This window comes from Halyomorpha halys, unplaced genomic scaffold (assembly GCF_000696795.3).
Source record: "Halyomorpha halys isolate HHAL.00 unplaced genomic scaffold, Hhal_1.1 Scaffold47.1, whole genome shotgun sequence".
Classification (NCBI taxonomy): Eukaryota; Metazoa; Arthropoda; class Insecta; order Hemiptera; family Pentatomidae; genus Halyomorpha; species Halyomorpha halys.
Window position 1 is genome coordinate 511,144 of NW_027114806.1, and position 22,614 is coordinate 533,757.

At 29.8% G+C, this 22,614-nt stretch overlaps 1 protein-coding gene across 2 annotated transcripts in view; it reads left to right on the plus strand.

The window, feature by feature from the left end:
• Positions 1-3,522: 3,522 nt before the first annotated feature.
• The window catches only part of LOC106689778 (transcriptional repressor CTCFL), a 23,608-nt gene continuing 4,516 nt past the window's right edge, over positions 3,523-22,614 (plus strand). The window contains exons 1-16 of one of the 2 annotated variants that reach the window (XM_014434954.3): positions 3,523-3,831; positions 4,317-4,403; positions 4,484-4,660; positions 7,558-7,689; positions 8,195-8,274; positions 12,195-12,404; positions 12,627-12,739; positions 13,259-13,428; positions 13,956-14,092; positions 14,392-14,542; positions 15,171-15,325; positions 17,252-17,392; positions 17,479-17,694; positions 18,687-18,839; positions 20,781-20,913; positions 21,809-21,982. In XM_014434954.3, the coding sequence (XP_014290440.1) occupies positions 4,382-4,403; positions 4,484-4,660; positions 7,558-7,689; positions 8,195-8,274; positions 12,195-12,404; positions 12,627-12,739; positions 13,259-13,428; positions 13,956-14,092; positions 14,392-14,542; positions 15,171-15,325; positions 17,252-17,392; positions 17,479-17,694; positions 18,687-18,839; positions 20,781-20,913; positions 21,809-21,981 (2,163 nt within the window). In that variant the 5' untranslated portion in view covers positions 3,523-3,831; positions 4,317-4,381 and the 3' untranslated portion in view covers position 21,982. The other variant, XM_014434962.2, reaches the window with a different exon arrangement.

Below are 22,614 nucleotides of genomic sequence, written 5' to 3' on the forward strand. Positions count from 1 at the left end.
TTAACATTTTATTTAGCTTCACTATTTACTTAATGAATCTTAATTTTTTTTTTAATGCCTTTCTTACTTAACAATTGTAAATTAACTTTTATAACAAGACTGAATATATTATATAAGAATTTAAATTCCTTCGGTTTAAATAATTGAGAATATTTATTTATATTTTTATATGTTGTGATATTAATTTATAGTGTTATGATTGATTACCTTTTTATGTCTTGTTTCTTCTGTTTACGTGTTGGTGGTTCAATACAATCACTGACTTATGTATAATTTTAAATTCCTCGAATGATGTATTTAATTTAAATATTTTAAATTATAAAAGGTATAACATACATATACGCATTCTTTATCAATCATATTTTAAGGTTTTTTAAAAATAATTTTCTAACATTTAAAATTATAATAATCAAATTACGATATTTCTGAATATTCAGAACTTTTTTTACTGCTGTTTTTGTCTCACATTAATTCTTTACCCTATTTCAAAAATCTTTTATGTTACTAACATTAACGAAGAATGTACTAATTCTTATTGAAGACCGAAAGGCACAAACTGTAACATTGGTGAAATATGTTAGTAGTAGTAAAAGTTAACTGCCAAATCATGAAGTTCCCTTCCTGTGATTCTGTTTGTGCCTTTTTTTTTATAAGTTCTTTTTTTATATTATAGTAATAATATTAACATGGCTGAGTAAATTTGGAGGTTCAGTGGTTATGCAGCCTTAATAAATCCAAAATTACGAGATTAGATGTTACATTCCTATCAATGTCTTGGTAAGGTTGGTTCCTTTATTCTGCCGAACAATTTTACAATTCTTCCATTTTAATAGCTGCTACACCCTAACTTATATTATATTTACCAGGTGCATTTATGAGACTACATATGAATAAGTACATATATATGTATATTGAAAGGATTGATTCTGTATCAATTTTACTTAACATCAATATTTTTTTTTTAGTGTCCCCGAAAGCTAAAGCTCTTTAGTAATATATTGGTTGCTGTTACAAGGCAGTATATTGTTGAACATAGAGCAAATTATCAGCTTAGATAGTGTTGAATTTTTCACTATTTATTTTATAATAGCATGTTATTTAAATTAATTAGAAAAAATGTTATGTTTTTTTCTGATTCCTGTACCAAAACTACTAACATCGTTTTTGTAAATATTTTTTTAAGTATAAAGTAAGAAGTTGTTCTTACTTAAACTTTTTTTTAGTGAGCAAATGCTGTGTTGAAGGCCTAAATATTTTAAACAGTCATATGAACCACATCTTGTAAACTATTAGAATATTTATAACAATTAAATACTGTAAATGGTGTATGAGTGGAATGTTATGTATGAACATCTTTTCATTGTAAAAAAATATACGTAGTTAATAAAGCTGATGTTTTTTGTATTGCTTAAGCCATGAATTTCCCTAGTGCTTACTTTTAGAAAGTATAGTTTTTTTTAATAATTTGTTTAAGTGTTTCGACCATTAGTGCCATTTACACTAGATTTACAAAGTTGGTAGATTACAGTTGACATGATGAAGTGGCCAAACCAACTTAATTCATTTGACTCTAGAGTGGTTTTTATTGGGGTCTTAACCCGTAACTTTCAGGGTCTATCTTGAAAGTGGTGTTACAGATCAGTATATCTGTCTTTTCTACAATTTTATATGGGTCCATCAGTGCCTGGAACAGACTATTTTAGATGAGGGTCTGGTACTGGTATTTGGTGGGGAACAAGTCCGGCTAGGGGTGTGGCCTAGAGGTCCTTTTTGCCAATCTCTGATGGCTACCTAGGTTGCCGCCGCATACTAACCAAGGTGGGAGAGTCAAGATTCTTTCTTCGGGACCGCCGAAAATGAATGATTTACTGCCCCAGGTGGGAATCGAACCCACAACATTCCGAACCGAGCGCACTGGGACCTGTGCCCCAGCCCGCATCACCGTCACCTCTCTAGGTGAGGGTCATTGAATCCACGAAATTGGCAAGTTGAAATGTTTGACCTATAAACCTACATCTTCATCTTTTAGGAAACCTCACTGTATTCTATTAACGGATTTCTATTAAAGCCAAACCCAGTACTATTTTCCTCAAACACCAATGCCGAGACATTTAGAATGATCTTGAATAATGGCCTGCTTTGTTCTGTGCTCTATCATTATTACCATAGGTGATGAGAATCTAGCCATTTGATATATTCTTCTTGTTAGTATTAGGCCATTTTTATTTACCTTTTTCTACATTTGAGCATGACCTAAGATTACATTTTAAAAGAAAGTCATTTAATATATTTGACATATTTTAGGAAGGAAAGAAAGATATCAATTTAATCCTGAAGAGTGTTAACCTCTTAAGTGAGAGTTAGATACAATCAGTTATAAATAAAAAAATTAAATAAATTGAAATTCCAATATTATGGATGTAATATTTGATAAGTATCTCATGATAGTTACTATTGAAGGAAATTTATTGAGATAAAAAAAAACTAAAAGCTTTCTATGAGTCAGTAAGTGAATATTAATTAAAAAATTTATATTCATTGTCTATAAAATAATTTGTTAACTGCTATTGTTTTCATTTAAATACTAATTCATTAAATTTTACCGCCATAACATTATTAACAAAAGCTGAAATGAGAAGAATTTAGAAATCTATGTTTTAAATCATGTTTGTGAATAACTATTTTAGAATCTCTTAAATTGAAGCTGCATGAACAAGTTGGTATTACTGAAATTAGCATTTTGAAAGAAAAATTCTTTTCAGCTGTTTGATTAATATTATTCCTGTATAAAATAGATTTTAGGTCAAGAAAAAGTAAAAATAAATGCTGACAATAAATTTGTACCATAATTTCATCTTAATACACTAAAATAGAATGATAAATTCTCTTTGAATAAATTTAACTTGATTATTATAATAATTAATAAACATGTAAATGAAACAGCTACAAATTTGATTATAAAAAAATAAGATATCAAAATGGTCACTTTCATTCAGCTGCTGATGGATTATTATTCCTTCAAAAGTAAATATAAGCTCAACCAATCATTAAGAAGCTCTGAGAAAATTGATAGTCACTTAAGTAGATTATCTTTTAATTTATCGTTTTAAAATTTTTAATTTCATGTGATGTACTATTAAATCCTAGGTTGTAGAAATGGCTGATGGTATGTCAGGTTAATAAATCGAAATTAAAAAATGCTTCTGTATAATTGTTTTCCTTTAATATGCTTTAAGTTGATTTAATATGTTGTAATTGAATGAGGATCATCATGAAACTAAGGTTGTTAGCGAAAAATGTTTGTATGAGCTGGAATTATAATATTAAACTAACGGTACAATTTTTATTGGTGTGATAGATATGCCTAAGTTATCTTCAATTGGATCATTGAAAAGATATAATTTAGGAACTAAGGACCTCAGGCCACAATAGTTTATAATACTGAAATTTAAAGAGTGGATGGTATTCCTAAATATGTGCGCATACAGTTGGTGATAGTTTGCGCACCACTGCCAGCGTATAAGGTCGGCCATATTGAAAGTCGATCGAAGACGTGAAACAACGCCCTCAAGTGACGGAATTTTAGTTAAGGCTTGTTTTGAATGGATTTCTGAATTACAGTGAATATGTTAGATGGTTTAGTTAGTGAGTGATGTAGCTGTGATGTCTTGAGTTTTTGTAATGGCTCATAGTCTTGACTCCTCAAAAAGCTCGATCTATTAGACGGAGATAAAATAGTTTTCACACTATATCGGAGCCATTTTGCTGACAGCGCCTACAGTGCCGATTTCCAGCAATTTTCGCTTTTAATGCCCCCTGTATTCTAAAATTGTAAGTAAGAATTGTTTACATCCCCGACAGATTGCGTACTCAAATTGTGTAGAATGGAAAATACATTTCAAACTTTAAAGTATAAGATCTTGCCAGAATATTTTATAATAGTTAACCTAATGTGTATCATTCAGCACCCTGGCGAGATATTGAGTAGAATGGTTCATTCCATAGTTCTTCTCTATACTTCATACCTTAATCATCCCCTTAGTTTGAATCCATTAATAAATTTTAATCGAATATTATAGTTATTTATTTATCCTCTGTGACATTTTAGAAATTTATGGTGTTCATGAGGCTCATGTATGGTCATGGCCTTCACAAAGTGCTTTGTTTTAATCTGCCATAATATGCTCCCTTAAAAAAGATTTACATTCAATGCATTTCTTCAAATATTGAATGAGGTGTAGTCTAAGAACTAAGGTTCTATATCTTTGCTTTTAAGTAATTCTATTTCAACTCAAAATTTTGTTTCCAATTTTAAGGTGTAATAATAGGAGAGTTAAAACAAACATTCATCAAATAAGGACAACAAAACCATTTGGCCAAGATGAGTTCAAAAAAGATACCAGGTTAGTACAAAGTGTAATATTTTAGGTATTTTGAATTTTAAATTGGAGCAACAACTTGAGGTTTTTTTTTTGTACATTAGTTAGACATGGCCAGACTTTAAGAGTCATTAAAATGGACAGCAATCCTGGATCTTCTGGCGGAACCAGTGCAGGAGGAGAAACTATTACAGATATTCAGAACTATCTAGAAACATTCAATAAAGAGATAGAGGGAGGAGATTCTGTCAACAGCCAAATAGGAATCAAATTCGAAACAAGTAAGTAAATGTTCCTTGCAATTAATTTAAGTTTGTATGCTTCGTTTAATAGGAGGCTATAGATTGTGGAGGACCCCAGTCTCATATTGCTGTAGAACTTAACATCTTGTTTTCTTTATTTCAAGTAGGATAACTCTAAGGAATTTTATTGCTATGATGTTGCTAGCTGTTTATTTATTAGTTTTCTGGATTCATTTTAATATCACTACATTTGAGAAGTTTTGTTAGGATATATCTGTAATCATTAAGCAATAATAATTAAACACTTACAGACCCAAAGGTTCAATACCACCAATTGCTGTCTTTAAACATCTGACAAGCTCAATCCATTAGATCACACTTTAGAAAATACTCCCACCCGTTTTATGGGCTGCGTCTTGGAAGTTTACCCATTGGCTCAGCTCATATTACCTTTTTGGGATTCATTCGTTACTAACCTCTACATCCTTACTCTATTCAATGCAATGCATTCTTATCAATTAAACATATTTGGTGCTGTTCCAGCAATTCAGTATTATGTAGCCTCTTAAATTCTCTAGTTATCTCATCCTTTTTAGGTGTGAATATTTTATGCACTAATTCAGTACTATTTTAGTAATAATTTTACTGTAGCAACAGTTCATTTTCAAAATAATATGGGACAAATAAATGTACCAAATAGTAGGTTTTTAATTATGAAAACTGTTTCAGAAATCTTTCCAGTTAACAAGTTGATTTTAAATTTAAATTTATAAGTGTATCTATATAAACTTTAGCAAGATAATTAATCTGTTGATTTAGAAATAATTTTAAGTAAAATTTGTTTTTATAGTTACTTTAAACTGTAAATTTCAGTCTAGCTCAGTATTTTTACCTTTACAATTGACTTTATAGTATATTTTTACCATTGACCTTGACCTAGTACATTAGTATTGCGTTACCTTTGGTTGGACTGTTTATTGAAACATGATTAGTTTTTTCTTCTTCTAAGATTCTTTCAATTCTAGTTTAAATTGATGCATTAAAAATTTACTTCTGTCTTGAATTATATGAATATTGTTTTATATTGGATTTTTATACTATTTGTCTAATATCTTCCTTTCAGTCAATTAGTTAAATGCTCCTACTACTAATTATAATAAAAGTTTTAAAAATACATTCAATATGCTTCTATTTTTATATTAATAAAAAGTATTGATGAAATGTATCAGTTTAATGTAAAAGGGCTATTCTCGTATTAGGCCGATTCTGTGTTAGTCATAAATGAAGTTATGTTACAAAGCTTGTAGGAGTTCACTAGTCTTAAATGTATCTTATTTTAAATATTGATTTTTTATTATCTTCTTCAAACTAGGTATCTGATTGGAGAATTATTTATTAATCTCAACAAATTATTTTCTCATTTTATTTTCACCTGCCTTTATGTATTTAAATGCCAAATTAAGCTCTCTGAAAATCGGTTAGGGATTACGTTTCTTCAATTATACTGTGGAAGAAAAAAAAAAAAATTAAAATCTGTACCGCTACTACCCATGAAGAATCAGGGGTTCAGTACTTTATAAGGAAGTAAAGACCAACGATAGTGCAAGGAGGTGATTTGGTCAGAATCACGCTCGACCCCCAAATTTTTACCTAATTAAGGGTACCCAATTTAAGAGGCTGTGTGTACCCCAGGAGGGCTCCAAGAACCCACAGGAATTGACTCACGGCTGCAGTGTAACAGAAAACAATTTTCTGTCCAGCCAAATCCGAACTCAGGTCCTTGGAGTTATTAGTCATGTGTCTTACTCCAAAGCTACCAGTGCTCCCCACTGTGGAAGAAAAAAGAGATTTATCTTTGTCTCAAAAAGAAAAGTTTGTCATGTCTACAGTATATTTTCTTCTAAATTCAGATATGATATTTGCTTGTCCCCATCATACAAGGTTTCCAAGAGACTGGTATTTATAACTTTTAACATGTTAATATTTTCTATATTCTAAAGTACCCAATATTTCAACATTTTGACTCATTTAGAAAGCGAGGAATGATAATTTTCTGCTACATTTCATCTGTGGAGCATCCTTTGTAGTGGTTCTACAATAATTCACCAACATTTGTCATTTTCCTCAATACCACTTTTCCATAGCTTAAACCTCTTGATGAACTATTTCCTGTGCTCATTGCTCTCTATATCAAGAGTTTCTTATAAGAAATCTAGTTATGATGGCGGAAAGTGTACTTTTTGGTCATAAATTAATCCAAATTTTGCTATGATAATAAAAAATTGTTTCCTTCTTTTGATTAGTATGTATGAATTGTATATTAAATGGTTAACAAGGTGATTTCTCTAATGGATAAATTAGTTACTCATTTAAACTTTTTATCATTTACTAGTGATCATATGGCTTACAAAATTTAATTTATGAGCTTCGGTTGATGGAAAATATCTTAAGATGGAAAATTTATTTTAAAGGATAAATAAATAAATTCGTATTTATTCTTTGTATACTTTATTATTTAGTTTATACTAAGCTTCCCTACCTTCTGTAGTGAGAAAGCAAAATCTTTATTTTAATGCTCTTCTGCTCTTGTTATTTCTATTGAAAATTTATTTTCAAAATTAAGTATTTTTTTAAAGATATTTTTCAAAGCTTGTTGATTTATTTTGATTAATTAACACCACAGTAATTCTAAATTTTAGTAGATTTCTCTACTTTTTAGTCTCTCCTATTACTTAGTAGATCCCATAAGCGAAAAGTCATAATAAATATAACAAATAAAAAGTCCAGATATCTGCAGCTTAGGCCCTTGCTCTTTTATTTATATTTGTATATTGGTGAATTATCAATACAAATTAATTAAATTTAGTGAAAAAAGCTAAAGATTCTTCATGAGAAGTTTTTTTTGTAACATTATTTCTACTTTTTTATTGTTTTAGGTGAAGTTACAGGCGAGGTTGCGGAAGTTGATGGTGGAGAATCTGGTGCTTATTACATAGATCAAGCGACTGGTCAGTATTACTATGAATCTAGATCTGAAGACGGTCAGAGGGTGATGACAGTTGTACCAGGTATTTTACCTATGTACATATATATTATTATATATTGCTTTCTATACTATCTAAGACAGAGAAAGGTGGACTTACCTGTTTGTCAATAAAGTTACTATAATTTTACATTTTTGGGCTCTTCAAGTCACAATCCTTCCATCTATGTTTCGGTCTACCCCTCGGGTTTACTTGTCGGTTCAGTGTTTATTAACATTTTAGGGATCCACTCAGTACTAAATCCCACAACCTTACACGCCCATCTTCTCATTCACTTCAATGCTATAATCTGAATTATATTTATCGGGTGCAGTTCCTTTAATTCAGTGCTGTGTGGCCTTCTAAATTGTCTGTTTCTGAAACGGGAACAATATGACCCACTGTCCTATTAAGAGCTAAAGGGTGTGTAGAGATTGCATAGCCATCTTGAAACATTCATCCCTACAATGTTGGTTATAGACTGTTTTTAAATTCTATTTATCTTTTCGTATGATGTATAATAATTGAATAATAAAATAATCTGTTTTAGGAATTCCGGAATCTCATGCTGTTGAAGATCAGTTTGTTCCTATAGATAATCAGAATGACGAAACTGAAGTTACTGAAGATGTAAGTAGATGTTATAATAATTTTATTATTCATTACAAAAAAGATTGTCAAAATTTATATTATTGGATTATTAAAATTACATTTATATTTTATAGAGAAATTGTTTCAAGAAACAATTTTTGGAAATTACAGCCTACTTAACTGGGGTGTAATCAAGTTACTTAAATTTATTGGTTTTAAATGGAAAAAAAGTTATTAGAAGTCTTTGATTTTTTTTTTTGAGTGTTGGAAAAAAAAATTACCCTCATCTCCTGTTTAGGTTTTTGTTTTCAATATATGTAGAATCCAAAAAACTAATTAAAAAGATCCACCCATGGCTTTTTCTGATTTGATAGCATAGTCACAGGTTATCCCATGATAATCTTCAGAATTTGCCATTAGCATAGGCCGTTTCATTTCATAATAGTAACTGGTTTGAGGTTTTCAAGCCTTAAATGAAATTAAAATAATTAAGTTAACAAATCGGTGAACATGTGCACAATAACTGTTGCATTGTTACCAGATTAAAAATTTAAAAAAGTATTTTGCACAATTTAACTCATTTTTCAAATAATTTGGAAATTAAACTTCTCCAGAAAATTTCCTGACACTTATTTAAGATACGTAGAATCCAAAAAAACTAATAAAAAAGATCCATCCATGGCTTTTTCAGATTTGATAGCACTGTCACAGGTTACCCCATGATAATCTTCAGAATTTGCCATTAGCATAGGCCGTTTCATTTCGAAATAGTAACTGATTTGAGGTTTTTTAAGCCTTAAGTGGAATTAAAATAATTAAGTTAACAAATCGGTGAACATTTACACAATTTAACTTGTTTTTCAACTAATGCAGAAACTAAACTTCTCCAGGAAATTTCTTAATACTTATTTAAAAAGTAATTGAATTGTCTTCAAAGCTGGAAAAAAAAAAATGACTGCTCTTAGCAGTTGTAAAGTAAATATTTGTTCGGACTTAGTGGTAAGGAAAGTTTTGTGAGTGATTTATTGATTTAATAAATAAGTAATTTAAATAATAAACTATTTTTTAATAATTTCTAGCATTCTTATTTCTTCAATGAACTTGGAAACTAATGTAGTGCCTTCCACATTTATATATGTCTGTCACTTCAGAGCCCTAAACATTTACGCGATCGGCTAATATTTGTACATTTTTCTTATATTATTTTTAATTTTGTTAGTTTCTTCTTCTATTTCTCTTTAAGATATATTTTTTTTTATTTCAGATGAATTGATAATCTCATTATTTAAAGCCCAGAAATAAGTAAATTTTCTCTGTTCACATGTCTTTAGACAGTTTTTATCGAACTAGCATATAATCTTTTTACTAATCCCTTTCCCGAGATACAAATTAATAGCCTCTTTAGTATCTGATCCCTACCCATAACTTCTCAATATCTTCATGAATCCTTATCAGGTTCTCAGGATTAAATTCTATTTTTGACTTCTAGTATATTAGCAGAATAAAATTTTTGGATAGATACCGTTTCCTTTTCTCCTGTTTATATAGGGTTTTCTTTATTACTAATTCATGATATAACTCACATTCTCCCCTATGATAAGCTCTCACATTAATCATACTATTTTGGTACATCTGATGTACCAATCATGATTAAAACAAGTATGATCGATCTGATTTCTGGTTTGCGAATCTGGCGATGTCTAGGTAATATAGCATAATATAATGAATATACTTATGTTTAAACGTATTACTTCTGATTATTTGTTTTTTCAAGATGGCAAATTTTTTTAGTCATATCCCATTATCATTACTGTATTTGTGTGAACTTACTTTACCAGTCATGGGATAATAAACTTCTTCTCTGACAATCTTTGCATTTGTGTCTTTTAAAATTATTTTCATAAAATTTTACTGTAATTTATCATAAAATTTCCTTTAAATTTCTTCATCTCTGTTGCCTTCATTTGTTTCTCTTAAAATAACCTTGAATTATTTGTTTCCTCTCTTACTTATAAATTATTTTTTAGCTCTTAGTCTCTTCACATTTTCACTATTCACCTCCTAGCACTGATAACTTTCTCAGGTTGGTTTACCCCTTCAGTGATTGATGATGCGTCATATTGGTTCTTCTGATAAATTTTTGAAAGAAAGCACAATATGTTAATAAAGCAAAGATTCTGTGCCAACTACAACAACTTTCAATCACCTTAATGTAATATTAATAACAAAAAAACAATGAAAAAATATGATATAAAGATATGTAATAACATATGATATAACAATTTACTTTGCTTACATATGAAAATAAACAAATGATAATAATTCATATGATACAAACATGTTTAAACTAATCATGTTAATGTGTGCCCACATTTGGTGATATATAAAAATTTTCTTCTAATATATGATTTTCCATATTATTTTGAAAATGTAATTGAAATTTTAACCTGCATTTACTAGCAATTGATTATTGTTAACTTCTAAGAACTTTTATTTATTATCATTTCTTAACCATTTCATATCAATACGATCTCATTTGAGTGATGCATATTAAGTGGATTAGTTGTGCACATTGCTTCAATAATCCTTTGTATTCTCAATACAGGATTTAAAAAAAAAAAAAAAAAAAAAATAGCAGGTCGGTTGCCTGTATCATTAGTTTTACCTGCAAGCCTTGTTTATTCCCCACAAAATGAATTCTGATGGACCTAGACTAGTGCCACAATAATCTAATGTATTTTTTAAAAGTTTTAAATATTCAAGGTCAAGTTAAAGGGAGGATTGCTGACATAATTAGTTATATGACTGTTTTTTTATTTAGTTAAATCTGTCCCATTATGAAAAAAAAACCAAACTAAATATACTTTTTTCTAACAGAACAAAAAGTGTTTTGTGAACCAGAGATTAGATTGTTAAGGACCAAAAACAATTGTGAGAACTATTGAAATAAGTAAATAACATCCTATTATTAAAACTATCATGTTCAATTAGAGTTCACCTGACGAATCGACAATTTGTCAAATTGAAAAATAGTATAAATTTCAGTTTAAAAAAATATATAACAATCTACACTTAATTACAGTATAGCTTATTTAACTTTAATTTACTGTCCCATTAGAATTTAAGATTCTATGGATAATATCGGATTAACTATCTTTCTAATAGAATTATATTTTCTTTTGGATGATTGCACTTTATTTCCATTAAATAATATATTTAACCTCAGTTTATTCTTAAGTTTTACCTTCATTAAATAATGTATTCATGTTTAATAATTTTATCCTAGAGAACTGGTAAAAATTAACATAACTTAATTAATTACTCAATAATTCTTTTCAATGAACTACTATTTTGCGTTTTGTTAGCTGTTAAAGAAATATATGTGAGCTGCATTGATTTTTTCCTCTTAAAGTATTCTTAGTTTCTTTATGTTTTATTGGTGAATAACCTTTACTTGTAATTTTTTTATTCCTGTTTAATTTTGCGGAGTCATTAAATGTAAATTAATAATAGGGCAATCAAACCTCAAAATATCAATATATTTATTTGTTTAAAACTAATACAGGTAATGTTAAAAAGTTTTGTATTCAAAACTACTTTTAAAATGTTGCTCACTGCTTTTAATTTTTTTAAATTTATTTATGATAAATAATAATGTTACACTTAAAAAAACTATATCGTATGTAAAACATTTTTTTTATACTTCTGAAGATGAACAAGAACCTGAAATGTAAATAATATGTCATATATTTTTCAGGTTTCATGTTCCATATGTAATTATTGTTATTTTTTTATATCTTCATTTATCAGTTTATTCTTCTTTCTTCAGATGTGATAATTAATACAAAATACAATGTTTAATTTTTTGAGTAGATACTTCTTCCATAGTGTTGGTGAACAGACTGTTTCCATCTGTTGCGAAAGATAACCATTATAATTATTATTCATTTTATCTTTAGGTTCAGGTTATGGATGAAAATGGACAAATGGTACTTGGTACAGGCGATTCGTACCAGACTGTTACTATAGTTCCATCTGAAACAAGTACTGGAGAGGTCAGCTACGTTCTAATTGTTCAACAACCAGAAGATAAGGAAAAAGAAGAGGACCAAGATCTTACTGTTTATGATTTTGATGACCATGAAGAACAGCATCCAGTCAGTGGTGCGGTAGGTGTCTCATTTTTTACTGTTGAAATTGTTTTATTTAGGATTTTGGATTAGTTTAAAATAGTATTTAGTTTTTCGTATGACAGAAGAAAAAGATCTTTCTTACCTTATTAAGAATAATATAACTGGGTTTTGAGCTTGAACTGGAAGCTTTGTATATTCCATTCAGTTAAAAGCTTGTACTATTTGCTCTTGAATGAATTTAATTTTAAATCTTTTCAGGAGTCTGGTGATGAGGAAGATAAAGCAAAAATTATAAAAATGATTCCGAAGAAATCACAAACTGTAACTCAGGCCCATATGTGTAATTATTGTAACTACACCAGCCCTAAAAGGTAATATAACCACGTTAATTATTTATTGCATATCTTACTATTCTTATCTATCAATTTTCAATGTGATCGTAGCAGTTGTTAATGCTGTGGAAATTAGTTAAAATTTTATAATTCACTAATTATTAGTTGTAATAATCCTCTTATCCATGTATGTAATAATCCTCTTAACAAAGAACTACGAATTGGTGTCATTGTGTTTACTCTTCAATTTGCTACACTGCTGTCCCGGCTAGTTGACATCTTTCTTTACCAATCTCTTCCATATGCTCTTGGGTTATCCTTGCTTCTGAGCACACAGTGTATTTCAATCAGCTGCATCTTCCATCTATGGGATTGTTACACTTCATTAGGGTGTGACCAAATCCATTTCCATTTCTTTTTTTTTTAATCAGTGCATCTGTGAACTGGAGGTTCATCTCACTCAGTTGACCTCTGTTAATGACATACCTGCTCATATATTACACTTCAGAAATTCTTGATATTTAAATGTTTGTTTTATAAACTTTTTTTTATGTCTAGGTACCTTCTCTCAAGGCATATGAAGTCCCATTCAGAAGAAAGACCTCACAAATGTAGTGTTTGCGAAAGAGGATTTAAAACGCTCGCTTCTTTACAAAATCATGTCAATACTCATACTGGTACAAAACCACACCGTTGTAAATATTGTCAGAGTGCCTTTACTACTTCAGGTAAGTGTATGGTGTTCTAAGAATAAAAGTAAAAAAAAAAAAATATGTATGTTACTAATTTCTAAACTCTAGTTGAAGTCGGTTTAGATGATTCTAAGCCTTATTATGCACCAATTTATTTTTTGACCCATATAAATTGCTATTAACAAAAATCTCCACTGTCAATTAACTTTATTTGCTTTATAGCCTGAAAAACTGCTAGTGATTATAATCACCCATTTACTGTGATTTGACACTGAAAAAAAATTATATTAGATTTCCTGTCTGATTGGTTTAAATGGTTATGATTATTTATACTTCCAGTTATTAAAACGCTATCCCTTAATGTTCTATTGTATAATATTTTTTTTTTTCTCAAATATGTCTGTTCTCAACTACATTAGAATTCTTAGTTGCATCCATGACTCGTGACTCCCTTCCAGACCCAAATCCTCTTTATCATTCTTGACATCTTTAAAAATACTTGATTTTTAAACTTTTGTGCCTTTTATAAGTATATAAAATATATTAAAACTTATTATTTTCAGGTGAACTGGTAAGACATGTACGCTACAAGCACACCCATGAAAAACCACATAAGTGCTCTATTTGTGATTACGCAAGTGTTGAACTTAGTAAAATGCGAAACCACATGAGGTGTCATACAGGTGAACGGCCTTATCAGGTAATTTTATCTGTTTTCCTAAAATAATAATTTAATTGGTTTGATTACTAATTACTAAAAGTCCTTGATGAATATTATTATTAAAATTTATGAATTTGTCTTAAACTTAATTCTTCTAGTAGGTGATTGTTTTATTTGATTGATTTTTAATCTACATACTTTTTTATTTATCAGACACAATAAATCAGTATTTTCAATCTTATTCAAGTTTACTAATATTGATAATTAAATTAGTTATATTTAAATATTTACTGATTTAACAATCCTTGGTGATTTTAGTACATTTATTAAATTTTCAGTGTCCTCATTGTACATATGCTAGTCCAGATACGTTTAAATTGAAAAGACATCTCAGGATCCATACCGGAGAAAAGCCATATGAATGCGATATATGCCCTTCTCGATTCACTCAGTCTAACAGTCTTAAAGCACACAAACTTATTCACAGTGGTAAGTGGCTCATTAATATTTTATAGTATTCCTCAGATTTATTTGTAACAAATTAAGTGATTTGTTATAAGAAAAATGGTAAAACAATTTCTTTTGCCTGATTCTTTGCTTTATTTAATGATTTCCTGTTAACATTTTTAATTACTATTGATTAAATTTATCTTTTTCCTAATTTGATTGGATTATTACTGCATAGTAACCTATAAGTTGTGCATGAATACAGGAAAAACTAAAGCTATCATCGTAGATTTTTTAAAAACCTTTGCATTCCCTTCCCCTTCCTTTTTGTGCTTTATATTTCTTTCAGTCTTCAAACCTAACAAATAAAACTTCTTATATCCTTCAATTCATCCATTCACTCCTTAGAATAATTTATACCCAGAACACTCTATTATTTCTAATATTTCTTAAAATTAAAAAATGATTTCTTATATGTTCATTTACTTTTTTTTTTACTTATTCTTATCTGTATAATATTTTCCTTAGCTTCCATTAAATAGAGAATGTTGTACATGATAATATAATTAAATTAATACAAAATTTTATTGGGTGGTTAGAAAACAAGCAAGTAATTTTTAGAAGAGTTTTTGTATTTGTTTTTTATGTATATTTCTCTCTGTTTGCACAGCGGGGGACAAGCCTGTGTATCGATGTGAGTTGTGCCCTGCTACTTGTGGCAGAAAGACTGATCTCCGAATACATGTTCAGAAGTTGCATACCTCCGATAAACCTCTAAAATGTAAGCGGTGTGGTAAGCAGTTTCCAGACAGATATACTTATAAGGTATTATTACAAAAACAAAATAAATTTTTTCATTCTCTTATGCATAAGTGAAGGAATTTATCTCTGTTAGTTGTATCTGTTTAGAAGTAGTATATTACTAAATAATACATTAGATTTTTTTAATCTATTTTTTTAAAGGTTTTAATAGAATAGAAGTATGCCTTTTTTTTTATTCTTTAAACATACTATCAGAAAGGTTTTCTTTTAGTCAAAAAGGAGGGAGGCAGAAACAAAATTAAAGTTATATTTTGTTCATATTCTCCTTTTTGTTTATCTACTATCTGGTGCATACAAGTGTCACTAAAATATAAATTTTAAAAAAAATTCTTCTTTATTTAGCTCCAAACTAGATCTGCTCCATGGCATATTTCTGCTTTATACTGTTTTCCTTCCTTACTCTGCCAGATTATCTACAGTTCTTATATGCCTTTTCTGCTAACTAAAGCCGCTTTTGTAATTGCGTATTCTACCTTGCTGTAATATTATCTCCCATTTATCAGACCTGGTAATCAGTTAAAAACTCACCTTCCTTAATGTTATGACCGCTCATTATGAGATAAATCTTACTGGAAGATTGCTGATTGACCATGTGTATTATTAATAAATGGAATATGGTCCAGGTGCGATCAAAAAAACTCAAATAGTAATAATTATTTTTATTTGAGCCAATGTTTCAGGGCTAAAATAGATACAAACACATAACATAAGTAAAAAAATAAATAGAAAATTACAAGGGTATACAATGAAACATAAAAATTAAATAATAAAAATAAAATGTTATAAGCAATAAATTAAAACAGAAATAGTAATAGATAAAAAGAGGAAATATAAAAGAAAGTACAAACTCAAAGATGAAAAAAGGGAATTTGAATAAAATGAAGAAATAAGGAAGAAAATAGAATTAATAGAAAAAAGTAGAGTGTACTGAAAAAGAGGTGGAGTTGGTTGAGAACAGGAGGGACTGGAGTAACACAGTTAATGTAAGAATCCAATAGATTGTTTGTCACTATATGAGGAAAATTGTTGTTGAATAGGATCTGTTTAATACGTTGTATGTTGGTCTGGTGATATTAAAGGTCAGAAAGAGAAAAGGATCGGTGGATAAGGTTCTTAGCAATATTGATAATTTGGTGATAAGGATGTTGAGAAAAATAGTTGGGGACAAGACAAGAACACAAATTATAATTTCTCATAGTCTCTAAATCAACATGTTGAAGGCTATTCAAACTCTTCTCTCTCTCAACATTTCTCAGATGTTTTAGGCAAGAGCTCTGTTTGGTATTATTTGCCTCTCCCTCGGACATGTCTTCACCAGGCTCCAGTGAGACCATCTTAGGATGTTCAAGCTTGCCAAACTAAAAACCAACATTGGAAGGGGCCTTCAAGTCTCGAATGGTCTCTGTTTATCTTTCTCTTCTCTATTTTGATGCTGAGTATTTGGTAGAATAAACCATTAGCCTTCCACACTTGACTTTAAAATCTTCTGTTAATTTTTTTCTGGACACAAAAAAAGCCAGGACATGAATTGTTTGATCTGCAATATCACTGAGGAATATTATTAAGTTTGTTTTCACCATCACTTCTTGATATCCACACTTAGGTTCAGAAGAATTTTTTCTTCAAATCATTAAGATTTAATTATTGGTATTTATGGAAAAGACCTTGGTCTTGAGATGAGGGTCAGAAAGTTGTGAATCTTTTAAATGATCCTATATAGTACAGTAGCCTGTAAGTTCCTGATTAAATTACAAATTATATCTGTTGTTTATTTTATATAGTATTTGTTTAACTGCTGATTTTATTTATTTCGCAACTAGCAATGTATTAAGTTAGCAATCTGTGATATTAAAAGAGAAAAAAGGATACAATTCTTATTTTAATAAATTAAATCATCCATCTAACCTATTACTTCCTCATTCTTTTCAGGTTCACAATAAATCGCATGAAGGTGAAAAATGTTGGAAATGTGATCTATGTCCGTATGCATCAGTTTCACAAAGGCATCTCGAATCTCACATGCTCATTCATACAGACGAGAAACCTTATCAATGTGAGCAATGTGATCAGGTGAATAGAATTAACTTTCTATCAGATTTTAAAATTCAACTTTTCCTTTACATTTCTAATGACAAATTTACTGTAAATTTGTTTAGGCTTTCAGGCAAAAACAACTGTTGAAACGGCATCAGAATCTGTACCATAATCCGAATTATGTTCCCCCTGTGCCTCGGGAAAAAACTCATGAGTGCCCAGAATGTAATAGAGCTTTTAGGCACAAAGGGAATCTAATTCGACATATGTCTGCTCATGATCCTGAATCTTCAGCTGCAGAAAAAGCCTTAGCTCTGAAATTAGGTCGACAAAAGAAGGTGAACACTATTTATGGTTTTTTGTAATTTAAAGTTTATATTGATAAATATGTAAAAAAAAATTCTTAACCTGTTATAATTAAAGATTAAATTGACATTATTTACTAATTTTAATTTTATGATAAGGCTTACATGCCTGTATGGAAAAGCTACTTGGGTATTTTCCTTGGACAGTGACTAACTAAAATAGGATTTTCAGGTAATAGAAGGCATCAAAACCCTACCCCAGCTTCCTAATTTATCAAAAATGAATGTTTTATATTTAAAACCTAGTTCCGTATATCCTGTCTCATATTTTACAATTACTTTTATTTATTTATTTTACCGTTACTATTTAATGTATTGAAGTGGTATGTTTTGCTATGGTGATAAGGAACATAATTTCCCAGCCTACCTCTGCGTGGTTCCGCCAAGAGTCCCGAAAGATATTGAAAATCGCAGTCCTCTTTTCATGGAGTGCTGTTTTTAAATTATCTGAATCCTGACAGTATACCTCTCCAAATTCAGCTTTTTGCTTAAGTTTCAACAACTCAAAATATATTGGTCCTCGAATGATGGGCTGTTGGAGTATAGGGTATTAAATCACTAATCTTTACTGCCTCATGACTGCAGTGCTGGTTCGAATCCAACCTGGGGTTGACTCATGGAGGCCCTATGAAATGAAAACGACCTCCCCCTTCACAATGGTTAGAGCAGGTTGGTAACTAAGTAGGTAGACTCCCTCCCGTATATCAGAAATATCAGATGAGGAAAGGGTAGTCATTCAATGTAGAAGTAAATGATCAGTGTCTTGTAAAATAATTATGTATTTTGAGTTATTTTTTAATAGACCTAATACGATTGTACCCCATGTGGCTCTGATATTGAAGTATATATTAAAAAAAAACATGTTATGATACTTTTATGAAGCTACTGGCATTGCTGTTATATCATGGTTTATATTGTCATTAGTATTATATCATGTATGTAATAGTGTAATTATTTTTTTCAAGGTCCAAATTATTGATGGTCAACAAGTTGAAGTGATGCCTGGTGAGGATGGAGATGAGGAAGAAGAGATGGAAACGGACATAGATGGCAATGTTGTTGCAGTTGAAGGATCAGATGGACAGCAATACGTGGTTCTGGAAGTAATTCAACTGCAGGTAGTGTTTCTATAAAATACTTTTGTATGATAATTTGAATCATAGAGGTTGTGTATTAAGGAGCATTATATTGAGATATTGTGGATTGAGTTGGAACACTCTTGGTGCAAGATGTAGTGTGCTGTGCAGTGAGTTATATCCTGTTGGTTTTGCAAGATATGAGGATTGTAAGTCAGTCAGGTCCTCCCTCTGGAAGCCTAAGTGTTCTGTTATCTCACCTCTCCAAGTTCTCTGGATTTGTTTGTTCATTCTTTTTCTCTAGAGCTCGCGATGAACTATGCACTCTATAGTTAATTGTTATTGCAGAGCACACAAACTGGTTGTTGCGGCGGGTAGAGGTTTAAAAGGAACCTTTACTAGCCTACCGTGTAAGGTGAAGAAAAGAATTATATAGTCGAATTTTGTTATTGCTGTATTTAAAATAAAAAACATAAAACATTATAAGACAAAATATTAAACCATATGAACTTTATAAATAAAAAAATTAACTTCTAAAAATACAAATTAAAATTATTTTTAATAATTAAAAAAACAAAAAAAAATATTGGTTTTGTCTGTGCGACTTTAAGAATAAAACAGTCTATATGTCACCCTGGGTGATGGGGTCCCTTTTGGAGAAATGTCCTATTGGAGTAGAAGAGCCGCCCGCCATGGCTTGAAGCGAGTATCTGAGTTGGCCAGCCTGCTAGCAGCTATTAGAGAGATAAGGGCCGCTGACCCGGCATATGTTTACACTTCTGGTATTATTAATACCTCTGTAGCAAATATTAACTAATACCAAGGGTTACTTATCAGATAAATTTCATTATATCAGATAAATTTATCTATATTTATAAAATGGAAACAATTGTTAAACATATGTTGGCCGCAACACTGGTGATACTATTTTAAATATTTTATAACTAAAATATTATTTAATTATAATTTTGTAAGGTGTTGACTAATGTAAGTTTCTGATTATGAACTTGTAGGTTTTGTCTTTTTTAGTTTTTAGACTAAAGATATTTAACGCTGGCTCTATAAATATCACTTGTTTTAGCTCATAATGTTAGTAATGACTTTCTGGAGAGGTATTAAAAATTATTTCTCCTATTAGAACTACTACTTATGTGCATATTGTGTGAAAATTTGTTATTCATTTTAATTTAATTATGAACAACTGGTGTTCCAATGGGTTCCTTGTTCATTGTAGTATACAGTGGTCTAAACATAATACTAACTGAAATGTTTTTAATGTTGTCCGACTATTCATTCTAGCTGAATTCTGCATAAGATTCGCTGACACTTGTATTTGGTTGTTGTGATGTGGATTCACTGATAATATTTTCTGAGTCGATATTGTTTAATTATCGTGTGTTTTTAGTTGAGTAAATTTTTTAAATAGATTTTCCAAAACAGACATTTTAAAATTTATTCTCTTTTTATCAGCTTGACAGTCTTTAACAGATAGGCTGGAAGTACCTTTCACCTCCCCCCTTAGGAGCATAGACGATAGTCTGCTCGGACCGGCCATTTGGTCCAGCTTGTTGATGATGCTTTACACAAAGTGTCCTTTTTTTATAAGTACACCATAAATTAAATAGTGATAATTTTTTTCTACTTTACCTTATAATGCCTCACAGCTGTTCTTTTTATGGAAAAAAAAAATTCAAAATAACAATACAATGTGTTTATAAGTTAATAAAAAAAAATGCCTAGTTATGTTATAATATCATCAAGAAGGAAAACAAAATAGACGTTAAAGAAAGTCCCAACTAAAATAGCCAGAATTAGCTACTTGAATCTCACACCAATTATTATCCATCACCTAAATTTTCTTGTGTTTCCTATTTTTTCTTTTTTAATTTGTTCCGTACTTATTTGTTATTATTCATTTTCATTTATAATTATTTTTAACTACTATTATTATATAACTAACCTTTAAAATTTTCATTATTTCAGGACAGTGAAGAATGTGACCCACAAGTAGCTGTTGTGAGTGGCTCTGGAGGCGTTGAACAAGCTGTTGCAATGCTTAGTGATGACAATCAAGCTGAAGAAATCCTTCCTACTCTAAAATCACCTCAATCTATTGGTAATTTTTAATTTATTTTATTTCTTACTGAGGCTAATGCTGTTAACATTATTCAATTGTGATTTTACTGCAATGTTAAGGATTTATTAATTAAACTATAAAAGGAAATTCATTATTTTCATTTCCTGAGTCCTTAATAAATAAATTATTAGCATATTTAAAGCACTTTGCCTTTGAAATTTTATTACATTGCTATTTTTTATGAGTTTGTAGTTTTGAATTACAGCTTATAAAGATTAAATCTTAAGCAAGAGTTGAATTTGTAAAGTATGTTGTATTATTCTCTTAGCAAATAGTTTATTTTACTAAACATTTATATATTGTATTCATCATATTTATTTAAACTATAACTTTGAAATCAGTAATTTTTGGCTTCCTCACTACTGCGAAAGCTTTGTATTTATGAAAAAATGTTTGTCCTCAGTTTCGAAAAGTTTCACTCACATTTTATGTTTTAGACCTTAAGAAACGAATTTTGTGTTGTACCTGGATGATGATACCTTATTAATTTCATAAAATTCCATCCTGTATTTCCTCTTGCAAATGTATTGCCTATGCATGTACAGATGTGTTTTCCTTGACACAACTATATTTCGAACATAGACATTTCCAATTTAGACCCAAGTTAGAGGCGAGTTAGGGGATTAGGATAAAAATGTATCAATTTTATGAAATATCATCTGTTCTTTTTTTTTATTTGTGGTTGCTTGTCCTGTAGATTTTAATCTCAAACCCATATTTTAATCTAGAAATATAGGTAATAGTGAGGAAGCTATTAATTTTTTTTTATTCATTCCTTCAATAGTTTATAATTTGCTTCTTCAATCAAATCCATTCCTGTGATTTCCACCATAATTCTTCATGACACAATAGGTAATTTTATTTATTTTTTTAGAAACAGATTGTTCACCGGTTAAAAAGCCATCAAGTCACAAAAGTAGAAATATGGAACAGGATATGGATAACTGTTTTGGATTTGATGAGGATGAAGATGACAGAGATGAAGTCGAAACTGTGATCCCGTCCAAAGCTGATATCCACATTCTTACTACTGGTGGTCTTCACTGAGGTAAGGAATTATTCTTTTCTGCCTGTTTTTATTCCAGTATCATTTTAAATAAAATACGTTTTTTCAATGAAAGGTATCAATAGAATTAAGAACTTAAAATTACAAAAAGTTTAGTATTGACGTTTACTGTGTACGAAGTTATATTATTCATCGAAAAAAATGTAGTCAATGGGTAAGTCACACTCATATCTTAGCTGAAAATATGTATTAAGGATCTTAAAAAAAAAAATTCTCTGTGGAAATATGTCTGTTAACACTTTGTTCAGGAGATATTCACCTCCTAAATGTTATGAATCATTTAGGTTATAATATATAAATTAATATGCGTTCCAACTATTTTATTAAAGAAATATAAACATTAGCACTCATATTAAAAGTTGTTCAAAGTGATTAAGCATTAAGATAGGCTTGTCAACATTCTTCCCAAGTTGCAGCGGAGGAATGGCATTGGATATATGTTATTGTTTCCTAAGTTTCTATTATCCTTCATTGTAAAGAATTATGATTATTCACCCGCATAGCCATTATATTTACTGTCACCCCAAACAAAAAAGTCCCACACTGTTAAATCTGGAGAGCGTGACAAGAATGAAATGAAATGAAAAAATAACTTTATTCTGGGACATATGTCC